Consider the following 21373-nt stretch of genomic DNA (forward strand, 5'->3'; position numbering starts at 1 on the left):
TTGTATGTAAAAGGTAAAGCACCAAAACCAGTGAACACACCAGCGTAGTTCTGCACTATTGAATCAGTTTCAATTTTTTGAGCGCTCACATCTGTGTTCACAAGATACACTCTTTTCACCAGTCCTAAAACTTCACATGCTTTGTCACCCAATATTGACTCGCGTTCTTCAGTGACAACTGAAAATAGCAGGTAGTGCACTTTTCCTTTTACAGTGACTCTCAATTTGCATGTGCCCAGACTGTCAATGCTACGACCATTGTAGTCTTTCAGTACAACTGTTGTTTTGTGGATTTTCGGTTTTTCTCTCAATTCCTTGATGTCTGACATGTTGATCAAGTTTGCCTTTGCACCAGTATCTAGTTTCATGTTAACTCGAGTTCCATTTATTTGTAGCGGTGCAATCCACTTGTCTTTTTCAACAGCATTGACTACTTCTTCAGTTTTATTTTCACTGTTCACTAGGCCAACAAAGAATGTTTCACCCAGATCAGTGTCCTCCACTACATTGACAGATTTTTCCTTTTTAGCGCATGGTTTTCCTTTAGCAAAACATTGTTTGGCAAAGTGATTTTTCCCATAGCATTTTGAACACTGCTTACCAAATGCTGGACACTGCTTTGGCTTGTGCTGCGATCCACAGCGCTTGCATTGGTACATGACGTCACTCTTCTGCTGTGCAGGCTGTGACTTCCATCCCCTTGACACGACATGCACATTGTCGCCTCCCATGCCGATGGCTGCGGTGGACGCCATTTCACCAAACGTCTTGACGTGCATCTGTGACAATTCTGCTGCATGACAAATTTTAATGGCATTCTCCAACGACAATTCTGTCTCTCTCAACAGTCTTTCTCTGACTTTTTTGTCTTCTATGCCACATACAATCTGGTCCCTTATCATAGAGTCCTTCAGTGTAGCAAAGTTGCAAGTTTGTGCTTTCAGCCTCAAATCAGTCACAAAACTGTCAAAACTTTCTCCATGAGCTTGCACTCTTGAACGGAACACATATCTTTCATATGTCTCATTCTTCTTGGGAGAGCAATGAGCATCAAACTTTTCAATGACAACATCCAACTTGTTTTTTTCATCTGGATTGTCAAACACAAAAGTGTTGTAAACTTCAATGGCATGTGGGCCTGCTATTGTAAGCAGTAACGCTACCTTTCTTGCATCCGGCTTATCCTGCAGTGCCATGGCCGCCATGTACAGCTGGAACTGCTGCTTGAAGGTGCGCCAATTGCTGTCGACATTTCCACTTAGCTTCAGCTTTTCAGGTGGCTTCAAATCCATGTCGCTTTTCACAATACACCACTTCAATTTTCGTTCACTCCTGGTACCATGTTATGTTATTGTTTTAAATAACACATCGTTGGATGACTTGCAGAACTGTCTTTTAATCACGATCACATATTACAAACGCTACTTCAACACTCGTGCGTACAAGGTGTGTACCTCTCTCAAGAGTCCTACCTGACACATCCTATATATTGGTTCCTAGTCATTTGTAGACTTACTACCACCATGTGGTCAAACACTATCATTACATGCGCGCGAAGCAAACAGGGCGAGGATAAAGCAAGATGGCGTCTGACGGTGAAGACGTTATTGCAGTCGTCACAGTTCAGTGTTCTTAATCTGTGCGTCCATGTACACATATATGTCCTTTATTACACTCTATTAAATAGAGTCATAATAACTGTTTGTATATTAGTCTGAGCGCACTTTGATGCTTCTCCAGCTAGCGTAGCTTGCTAGTTAGTTTAGCTTGTTAGCTGCTAACAAAGAGAGATGAAAACACATCGCTAAGCAGAGATCAAGTGTGAGTGTAAAGTGTTGTGATTGTGTGAAAATGTGCGAAAGAACCATAGCAGAGTACGAGGAGGAACTTTGTCCAACAAAAGAGGAGAAGGAGCGACAACATGAAAAACATCAAGTTGTGTTACACACAACAGGTTTGTTTACTTCTTACTCTCACATCTTTACTAACTTTATATTTATTATTAACACTTTTCTTCAATAGATTGTCTATAGGAAGATGAATTGTCATGTGAGGATGTTCACACACAATATTTATGAGAGGTTGATGTTCCTCTCAGTTTGTAACAAAGTGTATCAACATGTTTACACAAAACTCACACAGTCACCGGGGGAATATTCCAGAGAGCAGGTTAAGTGCAAACTCCTGAGTATATAAATAAGAAAGGTAAGACAAAGTCAGAGTCAGTTACCATGGTAACTGATGCTGTAAACCTAGCCTGCTAGCTGGCAGGTTTGACAAGTTATTTATGTGTGTAAAAGCTATACTGACCTGTTATTTCCTTCATATTATTAACCTACTACAACACCTGCTACATCCACCTACTCAGTGGCCTAGTGGTTAGAGTGTCCGTCCTGAGATGGGTAGGTTGTGAGTTCAAACCCCGACTGAGTCATACCAAAGACTATAAAAATGGCACTCAGCATCAAGGGTTGGAATTGGGGGTTAAATCACCATAAAAATGATTCCCGGGCGCGGCCACCGCTGCTGCTCACTGCTCCACTCACCTTCCAGGGGGTGATCAAGGGTGATGGTTCAAATGCAGAGAACAATCTGGCCACACCGAGTGTGTGTGTGACAATCGATGGTACTTTAACTTTTTAATGTGGCAGTGATTGTGGAAAAATCAAAGCCTGATCTAAAGATGACATCTTGATCTCATACCATCTCAAACCAATTGGCTGTTCATTATTAAGTGAAATGTCTTAAAGTCTCTTAAATTTGTCTTTAACCAAGCAACACTATTTTATCCAGTTACTCGATTAATCGAAAACATTTCCAGTAGAACACTTGATTAATAACATTTTCAATAGCCACAGCCCTATATTTCATGTATGATTTAATATTTAGCATGTAGGAGTTAAAATGTGTTTTGTTTGTGTCCTGTAGACATCCATCAGCTGATTGGACACCAAGAAGAATGTCTCCCTCATCTGCAGGGGGACAGTTTCACTTCAGAGGATCCACAGCCCTCACACATGAAAGAGGAAGAGGAGGGAGAGTGTGTTGTAGGGCAGGAGGAGGATGATGTCAGCAAGTTTCCACTGACTGTTGTCTCTGTGAAGACTGAAGAGCATGAAGACAAAGCACCTGAGTCCTCACAGCTTCATCACAGTCCAAGTAAGCACAACATCCACATATCATCTAATACAATGTTTGTGACACATGTTCATCCGGGGGCCACATTTATGACTAAAGATGGAGATATACTTGCTTTTTAACACCACCATTTAAAAATGAATGCTCATCAATCATCAACAGTGTAATTGCTGGGGTGTAACCATGTGACCTAGAGGCCGTCCTCCTTACCTCACGTGGTCAAATGAAGGCAAACATTCAATATGGCTACTGTTTATTTACCTTTAGCAGCACATATGTCAGCATATTTCAAAGGTTTAGTGGTGAAGATTAGGGATGTATACCAAGTACCATTTTTTTAGTGCTGGTTCCTAATTATGACGTCCATGAGGACCGTGAAGATTCTGGACTAACGACACAACTATTTGTCTTTTTAATTCCGGCTGACTGACGTAACTATGACACGTTGTCACATTGAGTTCAGCTGCCGCTGCTACACATTAAAATCAGCTTTGAATAATGACAAATAAGGAAGCAACCACACGCAAAAGTGTGATGTGTGTGTTATTGACAAGAAGATGACATAACTGCATTTCACCTTGCACTGCGCACATAGTTGACTTCTTTAAGACTTCAAATAAACAGCTGTTTTTGTTTGTTTGTTTGTTTTTTGTCTTTATTTAACCTGGTAAAAATCCCATTGAGATCAAAGATCTCTTTTCCAAGGGAGACCTGGCCAAGAGGTCAGCAGCAAGGTTACATTAAAAACAGTAAACAACACATAAAACATGACATTTACAACATTAAAACTTGCTGACATAACACATGTGCATACAGACAAGGTAGACTGCAATCCTTTCACAGAAGCTTTAAACTCATTCAATGTAACAAGGGTTTGAAGTTGAATATTGGATTGTAGGTTATTCCAAGCCTTCGCTGCTGAAAACCTAAATGCTTTCTTGCCCAGTTCAGTTCTTACTTTGGGGACGGCAAATTGCAGAACATTCATTGAAAGAAGATTGTGACTTCCTTGTTTCTTTGTTAAAAGACAAGACAGATAAGATGGGGTGATACCCAGAATGGTTTTGTAGATGAACACATACCAATGATTGAGGCGTCGAGCACATAAAGATGTCCAGTTAACCATTGAGTATAACACACAATGGTGAGTAAGTTAACCATTGAGTATAAAACACAATGGTGAGTAAGTTAACCATTGAGTATAACACACAATGGTGAGTAAGTTGGTGATGAATCTCGGTGCCCCGTGGTACACACTATCCAGCTTGTGGAGACAACCAGCAGTAGCATTCATGTTCAACACATCTCCATAGTCAATAACAGGTAAAAAGGTTGTTTCCACCAATTTCTGTTTCACAGTAAAAGAAAAGCAAGACTTGTTTCTATAATAAAATCCCAGTAAAAGTTTCAGTTTATTTTTACAACATACTGTATGTGCTCCTTAAAACTCAAGTGGTCATCAATTAAAAATCCTAAATATTTAAAAGCAGATACCAACACAATTTGTTGCCCATTTCTTGTTCAAATGTTCTCACACAGTGCTGATCTTACAGTTTTTGATGTGGTAAAGAAATACACTTTGTTTTCTCTGCATTTAAAAGCAGTTGAAGATAGCAAAGTTGTTCTTGTACTCTGTCAAATGCATGTTGTAGATATTTAAAGGCCTCAGCAGGAGTGGGTGCTGTGCAGTATATGACAGTATCATCAGCATAGAAATGGAAAGTTGAGTTCGGAATATTCTGTCCAAGATTATTAATTATTAATTAATAATGGGCACAACACAGAACCTTGAGGGACACCCTTTTCCACTTGCAGTACGTCCGAGAAGGAACCTTCTATCTGAACAGCCTGAGTTCTACTTGTGAGGTCATTTGCAAACCATCCAACTGCTTGCTGAGAAAAACCAATAGCTGAAAGACGTTTGATTAAAATGACATGATCAACAGTATCAAATGCCTTTGGAAAGTCAATAAAGAGGGACAGACAGCACTGCTTCTTGTCAAGAGCTTCAGTTACATCATTTATAAACTTCATAGCAGCAGTAACAGTACTGTGATTTCTGCCAAAACCTTACTGAAATGGTGACGGAATAAAGTTTGTGTCCAAAAAGTCTTTTATCTGTTCACTGATAAGTGATTCAAGCACTTTTGCCAGAACAGAGAGTTTAGAGCTCGGTCTGTAATTATTTAGTTACTAGGGTCACCTCCTTTTAATAGGGGGATTACAAGGGCAGATTTCCAATCCAAGGGGATTTCATTTGAAATTAGAGTAAGGTTAAAAATGTGAGTCAGTGGTCCAGCTATAATTTCATTTGCCAACTTTAGGAAGAGCGGCTCCAACTTATCTGAGCCAGCTGGCTTTCTAGGTTTAAGTTGTTTTAGAGCCCTCATGACCTCTGTTGTGGTAAAGGGCGTAAAGTTAAAAACCTGGGTATTTTCAACGGTTCTTTCCGGAGTTAGCGGAACTTCAGTAAAGTTGTCAGAATTATAGAGAAAACCAGAGGAAATAAAATGATTATTATAATGACTACCCATTTCTCTTCTGTCACTTACTCTGACACCATCAACAAGTATACTAGGTGGGAGATTGACTGAATTACAGCAGGCTGACAAAGATTTGATGATTTTCCAAAACTTCTTTGGGTGTTTGAGGTTTTCAGTTGTTGTGGAGAAATAAAATTCTGATTTGACTTTCCGAAGGAGAGAGGTAAATTGATTTCTGAATTGTCTAAAATTCAACCAATCTGCTTCTAACCCTGACTTGCGTGCCCTGGCCCAAGCAGCATTACGCTCATGCAATACATCTGACAGGTCCGATGTAAACCACTGATTGTCACGTCCTTTAACCCTACATTTTCTAAAAGGGGCATGTTTGTTCACTATACTCAAGCAGTTTTCGTGAAAATCTTTCCAAGCCAGTTCAACATTATCAAAAAGAGCAATTCTATCCCAATTAAAAAGATGCAAGTCATGTAAAAAAGCTTGCGTCTCAAATAATTTCATATTATGTTTTTCAAGAAGACGAGGCTTGCTTTTAGGAATCCTTGTGTCTCGCACTACTGCAATCACACAATGATCACTCACATCATTAGGGAAAACACCAGATGCAACACATTTAAAGGGCATATTTGTTAGAATAAAGTCAATGAGTGTAGCTTTTTGAGGGCATTTAGGATTAGGTCTTGTAGCTGAGTTAATTGATTGTGTTAAATTTAGAGATTGACACTGTGCTTTCAAAGAGTCAGACACAGATGTGAGCCAGTCCCAGTTTAAATCACTATTTCATTGTATTTCAGTTGAGACAGAAGCATTACAAGAGTAGATAGGGAATTAGTAGGGGCAGATGGAGGCCTATAACACCCCACTACCATAATGTGGTGATTTCTAGCTAATTCGATTTCAAGTGCTAACAGTTCAAGTTCTTTACTTACTGTTTCAGAGAGCACTAATTTAACATCAAACCTCTGCTTATTATTTATGGCCACTCCACCACCTTTTCTTTGTCGGTCAGTACGATAGACATTATAGCCATGAATGTAAATATCTTTATCAAGCACAGATTGTTTAAGCCAAGTTTCAGATAAGACTACAATATCAGCATTTGTTGAGTTTATCCAGATCTTTATCATATCCAGTTTAGGGAGTAAACTCCGAACATTGATGTGAATAATCCCAAAACCAGATCTAGTTTTAAAATCTGCAGGTATAAAACATTGTGTAGGTGTATCAGGGCCTGGATTAGTCTCAACATTTCCTGAGAGCAATAACAATAATATAACTAAACATTTGCGCTTAAAGTTACCATCTTTTGAGTCGGTCTTTAATCTGTGAAAGTAAGTGCTCACAATAGGGGAGGATGCAGTAATGTTGACGTGATCTCTCAAAACAAGGAAACAATATGAATGAATGGACTCTACCATAGTATGCAGCCATTTTGTTTTGTCCAAAGTCACAGAAATCTTCAACTGAGATAAGGCCGGGGTTATTTTGTAGCTGCCACTATGATGAAATGTCAAATTATCAAAGTTGTCATCCTGAAGTAGCATAGCCCGTGAGTGGGGTGACCAGACCCATTTGGGGCACCAGTTAAACCACACAAAAGTATAAAACACAATATAATAATTTGTGACATAGTGAGAAGAGAAGTTCCACTTGTTTTACCACTTTTGAAGATGTTAGCAGACTGGGCTAAAGACTAGCAACCAAGGCCAACGGGTGGAAGACCGTAGACGAAGCCAATGGCTGGAGGCAAACAGCAGGTCGATGGAAGGCTAGTAGGCAGGTCGACGGTGGAAGGCTAGCAGGCAGGTCGACGGTGGAAGGCTAGCAGGCAGGCCGATGGTGGAAGGCTGATAGACAGGCCGATGGTGGAAGGCTAGCAGGCAGGTCGATGATGGAAGGCTAGCAGGCAGGTCGATGGTGGAAGGCTAGGAGGCAGGTCGATGGTGGAAGGCTGGTAGGCAGGTTTATGGTGGAAGGCTAGCAGGCAGGTCAATGGTGGAAGGCTAGCAGGCAGGTCGATGGTGGAAGGCTAGTGGCCCGGTTGGTAGAGTGGCCGTGCCTGAGGGTTCCTGGTTCAATCCCCACCTTCTACCAACCTAGTCACGTCTGTTGTGTCCTTGAGCAGGACACTTCACCCTTGCTCCTGATGAGTCGTGGTAAACGCCTTGCATGGCAGATCCCGCCATCAGTGTGTGAATGAGTGAATGAGACGGGATGAGTTGGCTAAGTACAAAAATGAGTCGGAATTTTTGAATGAAAGAAACTGCTGTTCTAAATGTGTCCTCTAGATGTCGCAATGGCAATTCTTTGTAGATGATGCTACATATGTAAAACACAACAAAAACACATGATGTTAGCGCACCAGTCGGGGAAAATGAGCAAACTACATCAATGTCATCCTGTAATTTGATTTTGATATTATCTATTTATCTTGATAGATTGAAAATGAACACCAATGAGTTGACTGATGAATATTATCACATAATTGATTCTGAAAGTGTAAAAAAGGACAACTAAAGATAGGATACTATTGTATGTAAAAAAAAACATTATGTTTTGTACATTTTCAGAATGTGTTTGTTTTATTTTTAAACAAAGAAAACAATCTGCAGTTGTCTTAATCTTTACGTTATCTTGCCGTAATTTTACCAGTCCGGCCAAATTGGAGTAGATCTTTCTCCATGTGACCCCCCATCTAAAAATAGTTTAAACAGGCCTGGCCGAGTTCTTTCTGCGAAAAGCAGACACGAGAAAAAAAATCCAATTATGAAACGAAATAGATCCCTAAATATTTGTTGAGTAATATCAAGGATTATCCGTCGGTGGCATTCCTAGACATGTGGAACTATCTTGAGACCCAGACGTCATTCTGCACCACAAATTATGGTTAAGTTTAGAGATAAAGTTTAGGTGTCATAGACCGTATACAGAATAAAATATTTATACAATTTTTATCCCACTGCGCCACGCCAAGGGACGGCGTGGCGCAGTGGGAGAGTGGCCGTGCGCAACCCGAGGGTCCCTGGTTCAATCCCCACCTAGTACCAACCTCGTCATGTCCGTTGTGTCCTGAGCAAGACACTTCACCCTTGCTCCTGATGGGTGCTGGTTAGCGCCTTGCATGGCAGCTCCCTCCATCAGTGTGTGAATGTGTGTGTGAATGGGTAAATGTGGAAGTAATGTCAAAGCGCTTTGAGTACCTTGAAGGTAGAAAAGCGCTATACAAGTACAACCCATTTATCATTTATCATTTATCATTTATTTATCAGTGAGTGTAAAGTTAAGAATGCCTCAATCAATGCTGCCTTGTACTTATAAAAAAAAACTGTCTCCTCATCAAATTTCCAAGTCTGTTTTTGTACTCACTTTTGAATTAATTTTAGTGGCTGGGACAAAAGGAAGTATTTCCCGTGTTTTTATTGGTTGTTTTGATACACACTTTTAACACAACACACGAAATAACACATATATTGTCATTGTGTTAACAGTGTCAGTCCCAAACTATTTCTATTCTCTCTTTATCTTATTTACTTATTTACCCAACAGACGTTCAACAGCCCCTTCACATTAAAGAGGAAGAAGATGATCCACAGCCCACCTACATTAAAGAGGAAGAGGAGGATTCACAGCCCACCCATATGAAAGAGGAAGAGGAGGATCCACACATGAAGGAGGAAGAGGAGGGAGAGTGTGTTGTAGGGCAGGAGGAGGATGATGTCAGCAAGTTTCCACTGACTGTTGTCTCTGTGAAGACTGAAGAGCATGAAGACAAAGCACCTGAGTCCTCACAGCTTCATCACAGTCCAAGTAAGCACATATCATTTTATTCTCAGGGCATTCAATCCATCACAACTGGACTGTTCACTTTGTCTTAGAAGACTCATCCAAGTAGGCTTCATCACTTCATGCTCATACACTTCAAGTCTTAAATCTAATCATTGGAATTTAGAGGGTAACTGCACTTTTGGGGGGATTTTTTCTATCATTCACAGTCATTATAAAAGACATGATGGTGGGTATATGAAAACAAAAAAAATCACATTACAACAAGGGCCAAGCGATATGGCCTTTTATTAATATGTGGATATGCTTAGGTCATGTCACGATACACCATATATATGTGGATATATTCAGGCCATGTCACGATGCACCATATATATGTGGATATGTTTAGGCCATGTCACCATACACCATATATATGTGGATATGTTTAGTCCATGTCACCATACACCATATATATGTGGATATTTTGCCTTAGCCTTGAATGAACACTTGATGCATATAATCACAGCAGTATGATGATTCTATGTGACTACATTAAAACATCTTTCTTCACACTGCATTAATATATGCTACTTTTAAACTTTCATGCAGAGAGGGAAACCACAACTAAGTCAATTTAGCAAAAGTGTATTTATTAAACAGTTATTAAGCAGTGGGACAAACATTCATGTCATTTCAAAACAGAAAGTGCAACATTGTCAGAGACATTTTAAAACAAGCTATTAGTGTATTTTTGTGCATGATGTCACTAAGATGACATATCAAAACAACACTAAATTAAAGTGCACTTTTTGTACAGAACGCCACTTCAATAGTTTAAAACAAATAAAGTGCACTTTTGTGCATGATGTCACACAAGAAATTTCAATAAGTGTCAAATAAAAATGAGCTGCATAATAGGAAATCAAATAGTGTATGTCCTTCACTATCTGGTAGGTTCCTGCGGACGTTATCTCCTTCTGTTGTTGACTATTTGTTTCATACGGTGTTGATGTGGAAATGGTTGCTTGGGCATTTTGTGGGTGTGGCACTGAACGGAGATGTTTACATGCAGAGTTTCAAGCACTCCTCATTCTCTAGCGGGTGACTTTTCAAATGATGCTACATTAGCAGTGCTGCTACTTTTTGTAGCAATGCTTTTGCCGCATACTTGTTCACCATCTACCTGCTTGAAGCATAACCACTGCCAGACGATGGACCCCCTGCTGTTTTTTGGGGGGGAATTAATTATTCCTTCATTTGTTACCAGATTGGCACCTTCTTTCTCTCATATTACCACTAGCACCACAGCTAAGGTTACCATGTCGCTACCTGTCTGCTCCGTGAGAGCGTATGACGTTGCACACGTGACAGTATGTGACGTATGTAAGAAGGTGCGCTTGTTTTATGTCTCTGTGAGAAGGAGAGACAAGAAAGAGTGAGAAGAGCCTGTAGTGTAATGCCTGCAGCTAAAAGCAACTGTGTGAGAACGTATACTCCAATATCACCATATAGTCATTTTCTATATCGCACAGAGACAAACCCACGATATATCCAGTATATTCCATACATCACCCAGCCCTAATTCTAACTCATAAATGTAAATAAAAGTCCACTTGCAATGGAGCCAATGGGAGGTCCTCTATAACCATCCAAAATACACCAACAATACTCCATTTGCATTTTGTGGCTTGAATGTCCACCAAGTGTTAGTTGAGTTGAGTTTATTTGGAACATGCAAGCATACAACATGATACATCACACATGCATGCATACAACATGATACATCACACAAGCATGCATACAACATGATACATCACACATGCATGCATACAACATGATACATCACACACGCATGCATACAACATGATACATCACACATGCATGCATACAACATGATACATCACACATGCATGCATACAACATGATACATCACACATGCATGCATACAACATGATACATCACACATGCATGCATACAACACGATACATCACACATGCTTGCATACAACATGAAACATCACACGTGCATGCATACAACATGATGCATCACACATGCATGCATACAACATGATACATCACACATACATGCATGCATAGGACATGATACATTACACATTCATGCATACAACATGAAACATCACACATGCATGCATACAACATTATGCATCACACATGCATGCATACAACATGATACATCACACATGCATGCATACAACATGATACATCACACATGCATGCATACAACATGAAACATCACACATGCATGCATACAACATGATGCATCACACATGCATGCATACAACATGATACATCACACATGCATGCATACAACATAATACATCACACATGTATGCATACAACATGATACATCACACATGCATGCATACAACATGATACATCACACATGCATGCATACAACATGATACATCACACATGCATGCATACATCATGATACACCACACATGCATGCATACAACATGATACATCACACATGCATGCATACAACATGATACATCACAATTTCCAGTTTGTCTTTTCAACATGTTGGAAAAGGAGTAGGAAGAAGCAGAGCTTATTTAATTCTACCACTTTTCTTTTACATAACAGTTGATAAAACTTTTGTTAACTTCCTGTTCTCAATGTATTCACAATATACTCCATAAGTAATCACAATAAAAATAAATAAATAATAATGAGTGAAGTAAGTTGTATTTCATATGGTGAGATGAGTAAGATGATGTAGAAAATGAATGATGGATGAAATAAATTGAGAATGTTTATCTTCTTCTTTGTACTTTGTAAACACTTTAAGTGTGAAGAGTTTCTTGAAGTGGATCATATTAGTACATTGTTTGATTGCTTTGCTTAATCCATTCCATCATTTAATTCCACATACTGATATACTGAAGGTCTTAAGTGTTGTACGTGCATACAAATGTTTTAAATTACATTTTTCTCTAAGATTATATTTCTCCTCTTTTGTTGAGAATTGTTGTACATTCTTGGCTAGCAGGTTATAGTTTGCTTTGTGTATCATTTTAGCTGTTTGCTAATTCACTATGTGGTGGAATTTCAGTATTTGTGATTCTATAAATAAAGTGTTTGTATGCTGTCTATATCCAACATGATGTATTATTATAACTGATCTTTTTTGTAACACAGTTAATGAATGAAGTGTACTTTTGTAGTTATTTCCCATATTTCTACACAATAAGTCAGATATGTAACACTAGTGAGCAGTAGAGAATATGAAGTCATTTTTGGTCTAGAACATGTTTTGCTGTATTCATTGTTGACGTGTTTCTTGCTACTTTATGTTGTATATTTTTTACATGAGATTTCCAGTTCAATTTATCATCAATTATAAAACCTAGAAATTTGGTTTCATTTACCGTATTTTTCGGAGTATAAGTCGCTCCGGAGTTTTAGTCGCACTGGCTGAAAATGCATAATAAAGAAGGAAAAAAACATATATAAGTCGCACTGGACTATAAGTCGCATTTTTTGGGGAAATGTATTTGATGAAAGCCAACACCAAGAATAGACATTTGAAAGGCAATTTAAAATAAATCAAGAATAGTGAACAACAGGCTGAATAAGTGTACGTTATATGAGGCATAAATAACCAACTGGTATGTTAACGTAACATATTATGGTAAGAGTCATTCAGATAACTATAACATATAGAACATGCTATACGTTTACCAAACAATCTGTCACTCCTAATCGCTAAATCCCATGAAATCTTATACGTCTAGTCTCTTACGTGAATGAGATAAATAATATTATTTGATATTTTACGGTAATGTGTTAATAATTTCACACATAAGATGCTCCTGAGTATAAGTCGCACCCCCGGCCAAACTATGAAAAAAACTGCGACTTATAGTCTGAAAAATGCGGTACTCTTTCGATTTCTATTCCGTCTATTTGTGTCTGACTTTCTCTTCTACTGTTACCAAATAGTCTTATTTTACTTTTACTGAGATTCAAAGATAGTCTGTTTTTGTCAAAGCATCTTTTTAATGTGTTCATTTCTTCTGTTATTATTTGTATTATTTTCTGTGTGTTCTCTCCTGAACAGAAAGCAGTTGTGTCGTCCGCAAATAAAACTAACTTTAAGTCCTTTGTAACTTTACAAATGTCATTTATATAAAGATGAAACAATCTTGGTCCCAGTATTGATCCGTGAGGTACACCACAGGATATATTTAGTGTTGTAGAAGTGTGTTGGCCTAGCTTCACGTATTGCTTCCTGTTGGTTAAAAAGCTTCTTACCCAGTTCAAGACCAACCCTCTGATGCCATATCGTTCCAGTTTTGTTATTAAAATATCATGATTAATTGTGTCAAATGCTTTAGTTAAGTCCATGAATACTGCGGCCGCACATTCTTTACCATCTATTGCATTGCTCATTTCCTCTGTTATTTGGATTAATGCTATCCATGTTGAGATATTAGCTGTGAATTCTGGTGTGTAGTTAGTAAACTTGTGTATGTCTCCATTCTAATAATTTGGTACGACTTTTGTAATTTTCATTTTGTCAGGGAATTTGCTGGTTAGAAATGATACGTTGCTGATATATGTCAGAGGTTCTGAAATGTCTTCTATAACCTTTTTTATGGTTACCATATCTATTCCATGACAGTCGGTTGAGGTCTTGGATTTACAATGTTTTACAAATTTTGATTATTTCTTCTTTTGTCACGTTCTTAAGAAACATGGAATTGGGATTTCTGTCTATGAGCTCACTCAAGTCCTCAACTGATCCATCATCTGCATTTGGAAATCTTTGTTCCACATTGTTTCCGATATTTACAAAGTAATCATTAAAACGTTCAACTATTTGGTTTATATTGTCATTTTTTGTATTTCCATGTAGAAAGTACTGGGGGTAATCTTTCTTAGCAGCATTTTTAATGATGCTATTTAGGATGCCCCATGTTGCTCTCATGTTGTTTCTGTTCTTCTTTAATAATTGTCTGTAGTATTCCTTCTTACATGTTCCTAGTATACCAATTAGCTTGTTTTTATATTTCTTATACTTATTTATAGATGTCTGTGTTATTGATATTCCATGTAATGTATTTTTTTTGTGACAAGCATTTTTCAGTCCTTTTGTCATCCATGGTTGGTTGTTTTTCTTTTGCTTCTTACTAACTTCTTTCCATGGACAACATAAACATTGATATTATACATGTGGGCCAATATATATATATATATATATATATATATATATATATATATATATATATATATATATATAAATGCTGTTAAATGTAGCTTTGATGTGGCAAGCTACTTTTGCAGTGTAGCTTGTAGTGTAGCGTGCTACAATTGTCTGAGGATAGCTTAGCTACATTTAATTGAGAGTAACTTGTAGCTTAGCTTACTACATTGTCCAGGTAGCTTGCCCATCACTGTCTATTTGGCCTAGCTCACATGTCAATAGTTTGAATACTGCAAACTTCAATACAGTAACACCTCATTTGTTCTGCAGACGTCCAGCGGGTGTCAGCGGGGAGTCATGAAGAGGAGTGGCACACCAGTGTGGGACAGAAGGAGCTACAGGCCCCCTCCCACATTAAAGAGGAGCAGCTTCATGATGAAGATGAAGCTCAGTCCTTACAGCTTCATCACAGTCAAAGTGAGGAGAACAGAGGGGCGGAGCTTGTAAGTCAACACATCACAGAAGCTGATGGAGAGCATTGTGAAGATATCAAGTCAGAACCAGACAGCATCTTTGCTCCACTGTCAGACATGGACCACATGATGTCACACTCTTCTGATCACAGTGACCACATCCAAAAACCTTTGGAGAGTAAAAATGACTCTAAAGGTGATACGAGACATCACACTAACAACAAACACTTTGACTGCTCTGAATGTGGGAAATCATTTAGAAAGAAGAGTGATTTTACAAGACACATGAGAATACATACTGGAGAGAAACCTTTTATTTGTGCTGTTTGTAAGAAGAGTTTCTCCACAAAGCTTAACATGACCACACACATGAGAACACACACTGGAGAGAAACCTTTTGCTTGCTCAGTTTGTGCTAAAAGATTCAACACTAAGAAGGAAATGATATTACACATGAGAACACACACAGGTGAGAAACCTTTTACTTGCTCTGTTTGTAAGAAGAGTTTCCCCAGAAAGGAAAACTTGACCAGACACATGAGAACACACACTGGAGAGAAACCTTTTGCTTGCTCAGCTTGCGCTAAAAGATTCAGAACTAAGAATGAAATGACCACACACATGAGAACACACACAGGTGAGAAACATTTTACTTGCTCTGTTTGTAAGAGGAGTTTCTCCAGAAAGGAAAACATGACCACACACATGAGAACACACACTGGAGAGAAACCGTTCAGTTGCACTGTGTGTGATAAGATGTTCAGGTTTAAGTATCAGGTCAGTAAACACAAGTGTGTAACAGTCATGGAAGCTGCAGGGATGTAAAAACACTTAAACAGTGATTGTGCTAAATGTAGTTTAAAAACACAGCATGTTTAATATGAATGTATATTTGATGTTGTATGTAGTGCTTCTCATCTTCTAGTCTTATATGTTTGCCTGTACCGGTAATTACTTTTTAAGTTGTGTGCATGTATTGAATATTATTTATGTAGCTACTATTTTATTCTATTTTCTCATTGTTAAACAGAGAACATCTTCTTATTTTTATTAGTTATTTTTTCATGCATATTTTCTATTTTATTTTATTGATGTTATTATCCAATTAAGAGTATGAATGAATAAAATGGTTAACAAAATGTGGACTCTGGTAGATTAGCAGCATTGTTACATCATGGATGTTAACTACTGCAAAACATCAACAAAGAAGAAAAATGCTGAAGTTAGCAACACATCACTGAACTTTAGAGCCATCGTGAGTGGAGTTGCTTGTTTTTATTGCTGCATTTGTACTTATTTCACCTCACATCTGGCACCGTGCAGTAAAAAATGGGATATTTATTTATTAAAGAACACAAACCGAGAGCAACAGGGAACTATGAAGAAAACAAAGCAAACTGCTGAAACCCAGCAAAACACTCACAGGAAATGTGGAGCAGATGGCGTCCACAAAGTACGTGCGTACTAGAGCTTGGCATCAAAAAGTATAGTCGATGGTCACCCGTGAACAAAGAATAATGTCCAGACAACGAAGGTAGCAAAAGGATCAATTTAAATAGTCTTGATTGCAAACAGAAAACAGGTGAGGGGAAATGCTCGGGGACAGAAGTGAAGCAGCCACAGGAAAACACCAACAAAACTAGAAGAGCCACCAAAATAAAAGCACAGGACAGGAAGTAAAATACTAACAAAAGGCAAACATAAGGCACGGCCTGGTGTAACCAGATGTGACAAATGGACTCTCAGAAATGAGCTGAGCCAAGATTGACACCCTGGATAATGAGGGATAAGCAATCTAGTGTCATGTCAGCACACTGTGACTGGAAGGCAGGATTGTTGTCTTTTATGTGGAGGCTACAGTCCGCATGAGAGAAGTGAGAACTACTTTTATCAATACAACTACTCTTACTTCATTTAGATACATTTTTTACTTACAAAATATCTATTTTTAATTTTTTTATTGACATCCAGCATCAGACCTTCTTATCCATTACATCATGTTTGCATACATCATACATCTATTGTCTGCCCTAAAGGTCAAAATATTATTTTTGTTTATTTCCCAACGATGACACCCCTCGCCCCCATAAAAAGAGAAAAACAGCCAAAAAACAACACAAACTAAAGTAATAATAATATTATCAAATAAATAAATAAAAAACAATTATGATATTAATAAAAAATTTGAAGACTCGAAGACTTCTATGGAAATGCAAAAACCGAGACTCCGATATCCCTCGCCCGGACGCGGGTCACTGGGGCCCCCCTCTGGAGCCAGGCCCGGAGTTGGGGCACGATGCAAGCACCTGGTGGTCGGGCCTGTCCCCATGGGGCCCGGCCGGGCACAGCCCGAAGCGGCAACATGGGTCCCCCCTCCAATGGGCTCACCACCCATAGCAGGGGCCATAAAGGTCAGGTGTGTTGTGAGCTGGGCGGCAGCCAAAGGCAGGGCACTTGGCGGTCCGATCCTCGACTACATAAGCTGGCTCTTGGGAAGTGGAATGTCACTTCACTGTGGGGAAAAGAGCCTGAACTAGTACCCTAGGTGGAGAAGTTCCGGCTGGATATAGTCGGAATCACTTCGACGCACAGCAAGGGCTCTGGAACCAGTTCTCTCGAGAGGGGCTGGACTCTCTTCCACACTGGCGTTGCACGCAGTGAGAGGCAACGGGCTGGGGAAGCAATTCTTGTTGCCCCCCGGCTCAAAGCCTGCACGTTGGAGTTCAACCCAGTGGACGAGAGGGTAGCTTACCGCCGCTTTCGGGTGGGGGGACGGGTCCTGACTGTTTGTGCTTACGCACCTAACGGCAGTTCAGAGTATCCACCCTTTTTGGATACACTCGAGGGAGTACTGGAAAGTGCTCCCCCGGGTGATTCCCTTGTCCTACTGGGGGACTTCAATGCTCATGTTGGCAACGACAGTGAAACCTGGAAAGTGATTGGGAAGAATGGCCGCCCGGATCTGAACTTGAGTGGTATTTTGTTATTGGACTTTTGTGCTCGTCACAGATTGTCCATAACAAACACCATGTTCAAACATAAGGGTGTCCATATGTGTACTTGGCACCAGGGCACCCTAGGCCGCAGTTCCATGATCGACTTTGTAGTTGTGTCATCGGATTTGCGGCCTCATGTTTTGGACACTCGGCTGAAGAGAGGGGCGGAGATTTCTACATATCACCACCTGGTGGGGAGCTGGCTGCGATGGTGGGGGAGGATGCCGCACAGACCTGGCAGGCCCAAACGCATTGTGAGGGTTTGCTGGGAACATCGAGCAGAGTCTCCTGTCAGAGAGAGTTTCAATTCCCACCTACGGAAGAACTTGGAAAATGTCACGAGGGAGGTGCTGGACATTGAGTCCGAATGGACCATGTTCCGCACCTCTATTGTCGAGGCGGCTGATTGGAGCTGTGGCCGTAAGGTAGTTGGTGCCTGTCGTGGCTGTAATCCTAGAACCTGTTGGTGGACACTGGCGGTAAGGGATACCGTCAAGCTGAAGAAAGAGTCCTATCGGGTTCTTTTGGCTCATAGGACTCCGGAGGCAGTGGACAGGTACCGACAGGCCAAGCGGTGTGCGGCTTCAGCGGTCGCGGAGGCAAAAACTCGGACATAGGAGGAGTTTGGGGAAGCGACTTCCGGACGGCTTCGAAGCGATTCTGGAACACCATCCGCCGCCTCAGGAAGGGGAAGCAGTGCACTGTCAACACCGTGTATGGTGAGGATGGATGAGATCCGCCCGGAGTTCCTTAAAGGCCTACTGAAATGATTTTTTTTTTATTTAAACAGGGATAGCAGATCCATTCTATGTGTCATACTTGATCATTTCGCGATATTGCCATATTTTTGCTGAAAGGATTTAGTAGAGAACATCGGCGATAAAGTTCGCAACTTTTGGTCGCTGATAAAAAAGCCTTGCCTGTACCGGAAGTAGCGTGACGTCACAAGTTGAAAGTCTCCTCACATTTCCCCGTTGTTTACAATGATGGCCGCCAGCAGCGAGAGCGATTCGGACCGAGAAAGTGACGATTTCCCCATTAATTGGAGCGAGGATGAAAGATTTGTGGATGAGGAAAGTGCGAGTGAAGGACTAGTGGGGAGTGGAAGCGATTCAGATAGGGAAGAAGCTGTGAGAGGGATAGAGCCATACCGCTTTGAACCCGACGCTGACGGTGACGGTCAGGAGGACGCTGCTGATATTGATGCTGGAGTAGCACACGACATAGATCTTCTTCAGAATACAGAATGGTAAAATGTTATTTATTTATAGACTAGTTTTAGCTTGTGGCCTAGTCTTGCACTGTTACTGTTAGTGTTGCAACTTGCACCCCAGGCCCAGGCCTATCTATAGACTAAGTATCTATCTTTGACACAATGTCAAACCTAATTAATTACCCATTATTTCTATGGGCCACAGCTCCATATACCGGCAATACTAAAAATATGCATGTAGATTAATAAGATCCACAACAAGACAATGATAATATTAATTATTGCACATGTTTGCAGATTGCAGGTGTCAATAATATGAATTGATTTACAAATATTATGAATATTTCTATTTCCAGGTGTACATGTCACAACTGTGTGAACATGGAGACAGTGGCTGAGTGTGCCTGCTGTCATGAGCTGGAGGCAGTGGCCAGAACAATGGAGCAGGAAGGGGTGGAGACGTGCATCATAGACCACCCTGGCTTTCAATCTGTGTGTCTGGATGAATGGGTGCTGCAGACAGCGTATTACGCCTACAAACAGCAATATGGCGTGCTGCAGCAACAGCAAAATGAGTGAGGCACTAATAAGTTTAAATCATTCTTTATTCTATCAACCTTTGGAAGATACTTTCTTATTCCTATTCTGTGAAATGTACTGTGCTACAATGTACATGACATTATATATCATAGAAGTATTACATACATGGACCGTAGATGTCAACAATATTTACAATTTACTGCAACAGTAAATGACAAATGAATAGAATGCATGACAATGTCTTTTGCATCTCAGAGAACAGTGAGTCACTGTGTATCCATGTCCGGATAATAACTGGTGCCATCATTTGCTATCAACTATTCTGTACTTGCAGGCGGAGACGACACATAGCATATCGACAGTTTGTACAAATGTACAATACTTTACATTAATGCCTATTGTAGTCTTTTGACAGTATTGACACTATTGACAGTAATGTCAGTAAATGTTCGATACTTTATACTGCAGAATAACTTGACTAGAACTTGAAACAATAATTATATGTAGACTATTTTATTGTTAATTTATTTCATTGTTCATGGAGTAGTCCAGTGGTTCTCAAATGGGGGTACGCGTACCCCTGGGGGTACTTGAAGGTATGCCAAGGGGTACGTGAGATTTTTTTTAAATATTCTAAAAATAGCAACAATTCAAAAATCCTTTATAAATTTATTTATTGAATAATACTTCAACAAAATAAATGTTTAGAATTAAGTTCATGAATCCAGATGGATCTCTATTACAATCCTCAAAGAGGGCACTTTAAGTTGATGATTACTTCTATGTGTAGAAATCTTTATTTATAATTGAATCACTTGTTTTTTTTACAAGTTTTTAGTTTTTTGTTTGTTTTTTTTCCCAAATAGTTCAAGAAAGACCACTACAAATGAGCAATATTTTGCACTGTTATACAATTTAATGAATCAGAAACTGATGACATAGTGCTGTATTTTACTTCTTTATCTCTTTTTTTCAACCAAAAATGCTTTGCTCAATTTAAGTGGACCCCGACTTAAACAAGTTGAAAAACTTATTGGGGTGTTACCATTTAGTGGTCAATTGTACGGGATATGTACTTCACTGTGCAACCTACTAATAAAAGTCTCAATCAATCAATCAAAAAAACATAGTAACAATGTTGTGTATTTACTGGCATTGTCCTCTAGAGGTCACTGATGTGTGCACCTTTCCAGAGTCGTGTAGAGAGAGAGTTTGGCCAACCCGGGTTCAGAGTCGGTGTCTAACAAGGTGCCCTGCAGTCACCTGAGAGGATTTGACCAATTAGAGAGAGTATGGCCAGACAGTCTCCCAAATGATTGGTTAAAAACCCTTCACGTGACTACAGGGTGCCATGTTGGACACCAACTCCAAAACCCTGTTGGCTATACTCTCTCTATACTCTCTCTGCACCTTTCTGGCCTCGGATGACACTCACTACGTCACATAAGGCAGTGTGAAAGTTACGTCCCTCGATAAAACATGTCTGTGTTGAAGTGAATGAATGAACTGGTATTGTGTTTTGCATATGGTGAATGTTTATATTCATGTTGGAGAAAGCAAAGCACCAGGTTAACTAGT

At 39.6% G+C, this 21373-nt stretch overlaps 2 protein-coding genes across 2 annotated transcripts in view; both read left to right on the plus strand.

Moving 5' to 3' along the window:
* LOC133570632 (uncharacterized) overlaps positions 1–21373 on the plus strand; it is a 296050-nt gene that overhangs the window by 262268 nt on the left and 12409 nt on the right. The gene's annotated exons all lie outside the window — the stretch shown is intronic.
* Positions 1584–19834, plus strand: LOC140680161 (uncharacterized). The gene is made up of 4 exons (XM_072916536.1): positions 1584–1954; positions 2929–3159; positions 9186–9446; positions 19647–19834. The coding sequence occupies exons 1-4, from the start codon at positions 1852–1854 to the stop codon at positions 19832–19834; spliced, it is 783 nt and encodes a 260-aa protein (XP_072772637.1). The 5' UTR covers positions 1584–1851.

This window comes from Nerophis lumbriciformis, linkage group LG28 (genome assembly GCF_033978685.3).
Source record: "Nerophis lumbriciformis linkage group LG28, RoL_Nlum_v2.1, whole genome shotgun sequence".
Lineage (NCBI taxonomy): Eukaryota > Metazoa > Chordata > Actinopteri > Syngnathiformes > Syngnathidae > Nerophis > Nerophis lumbriciformis.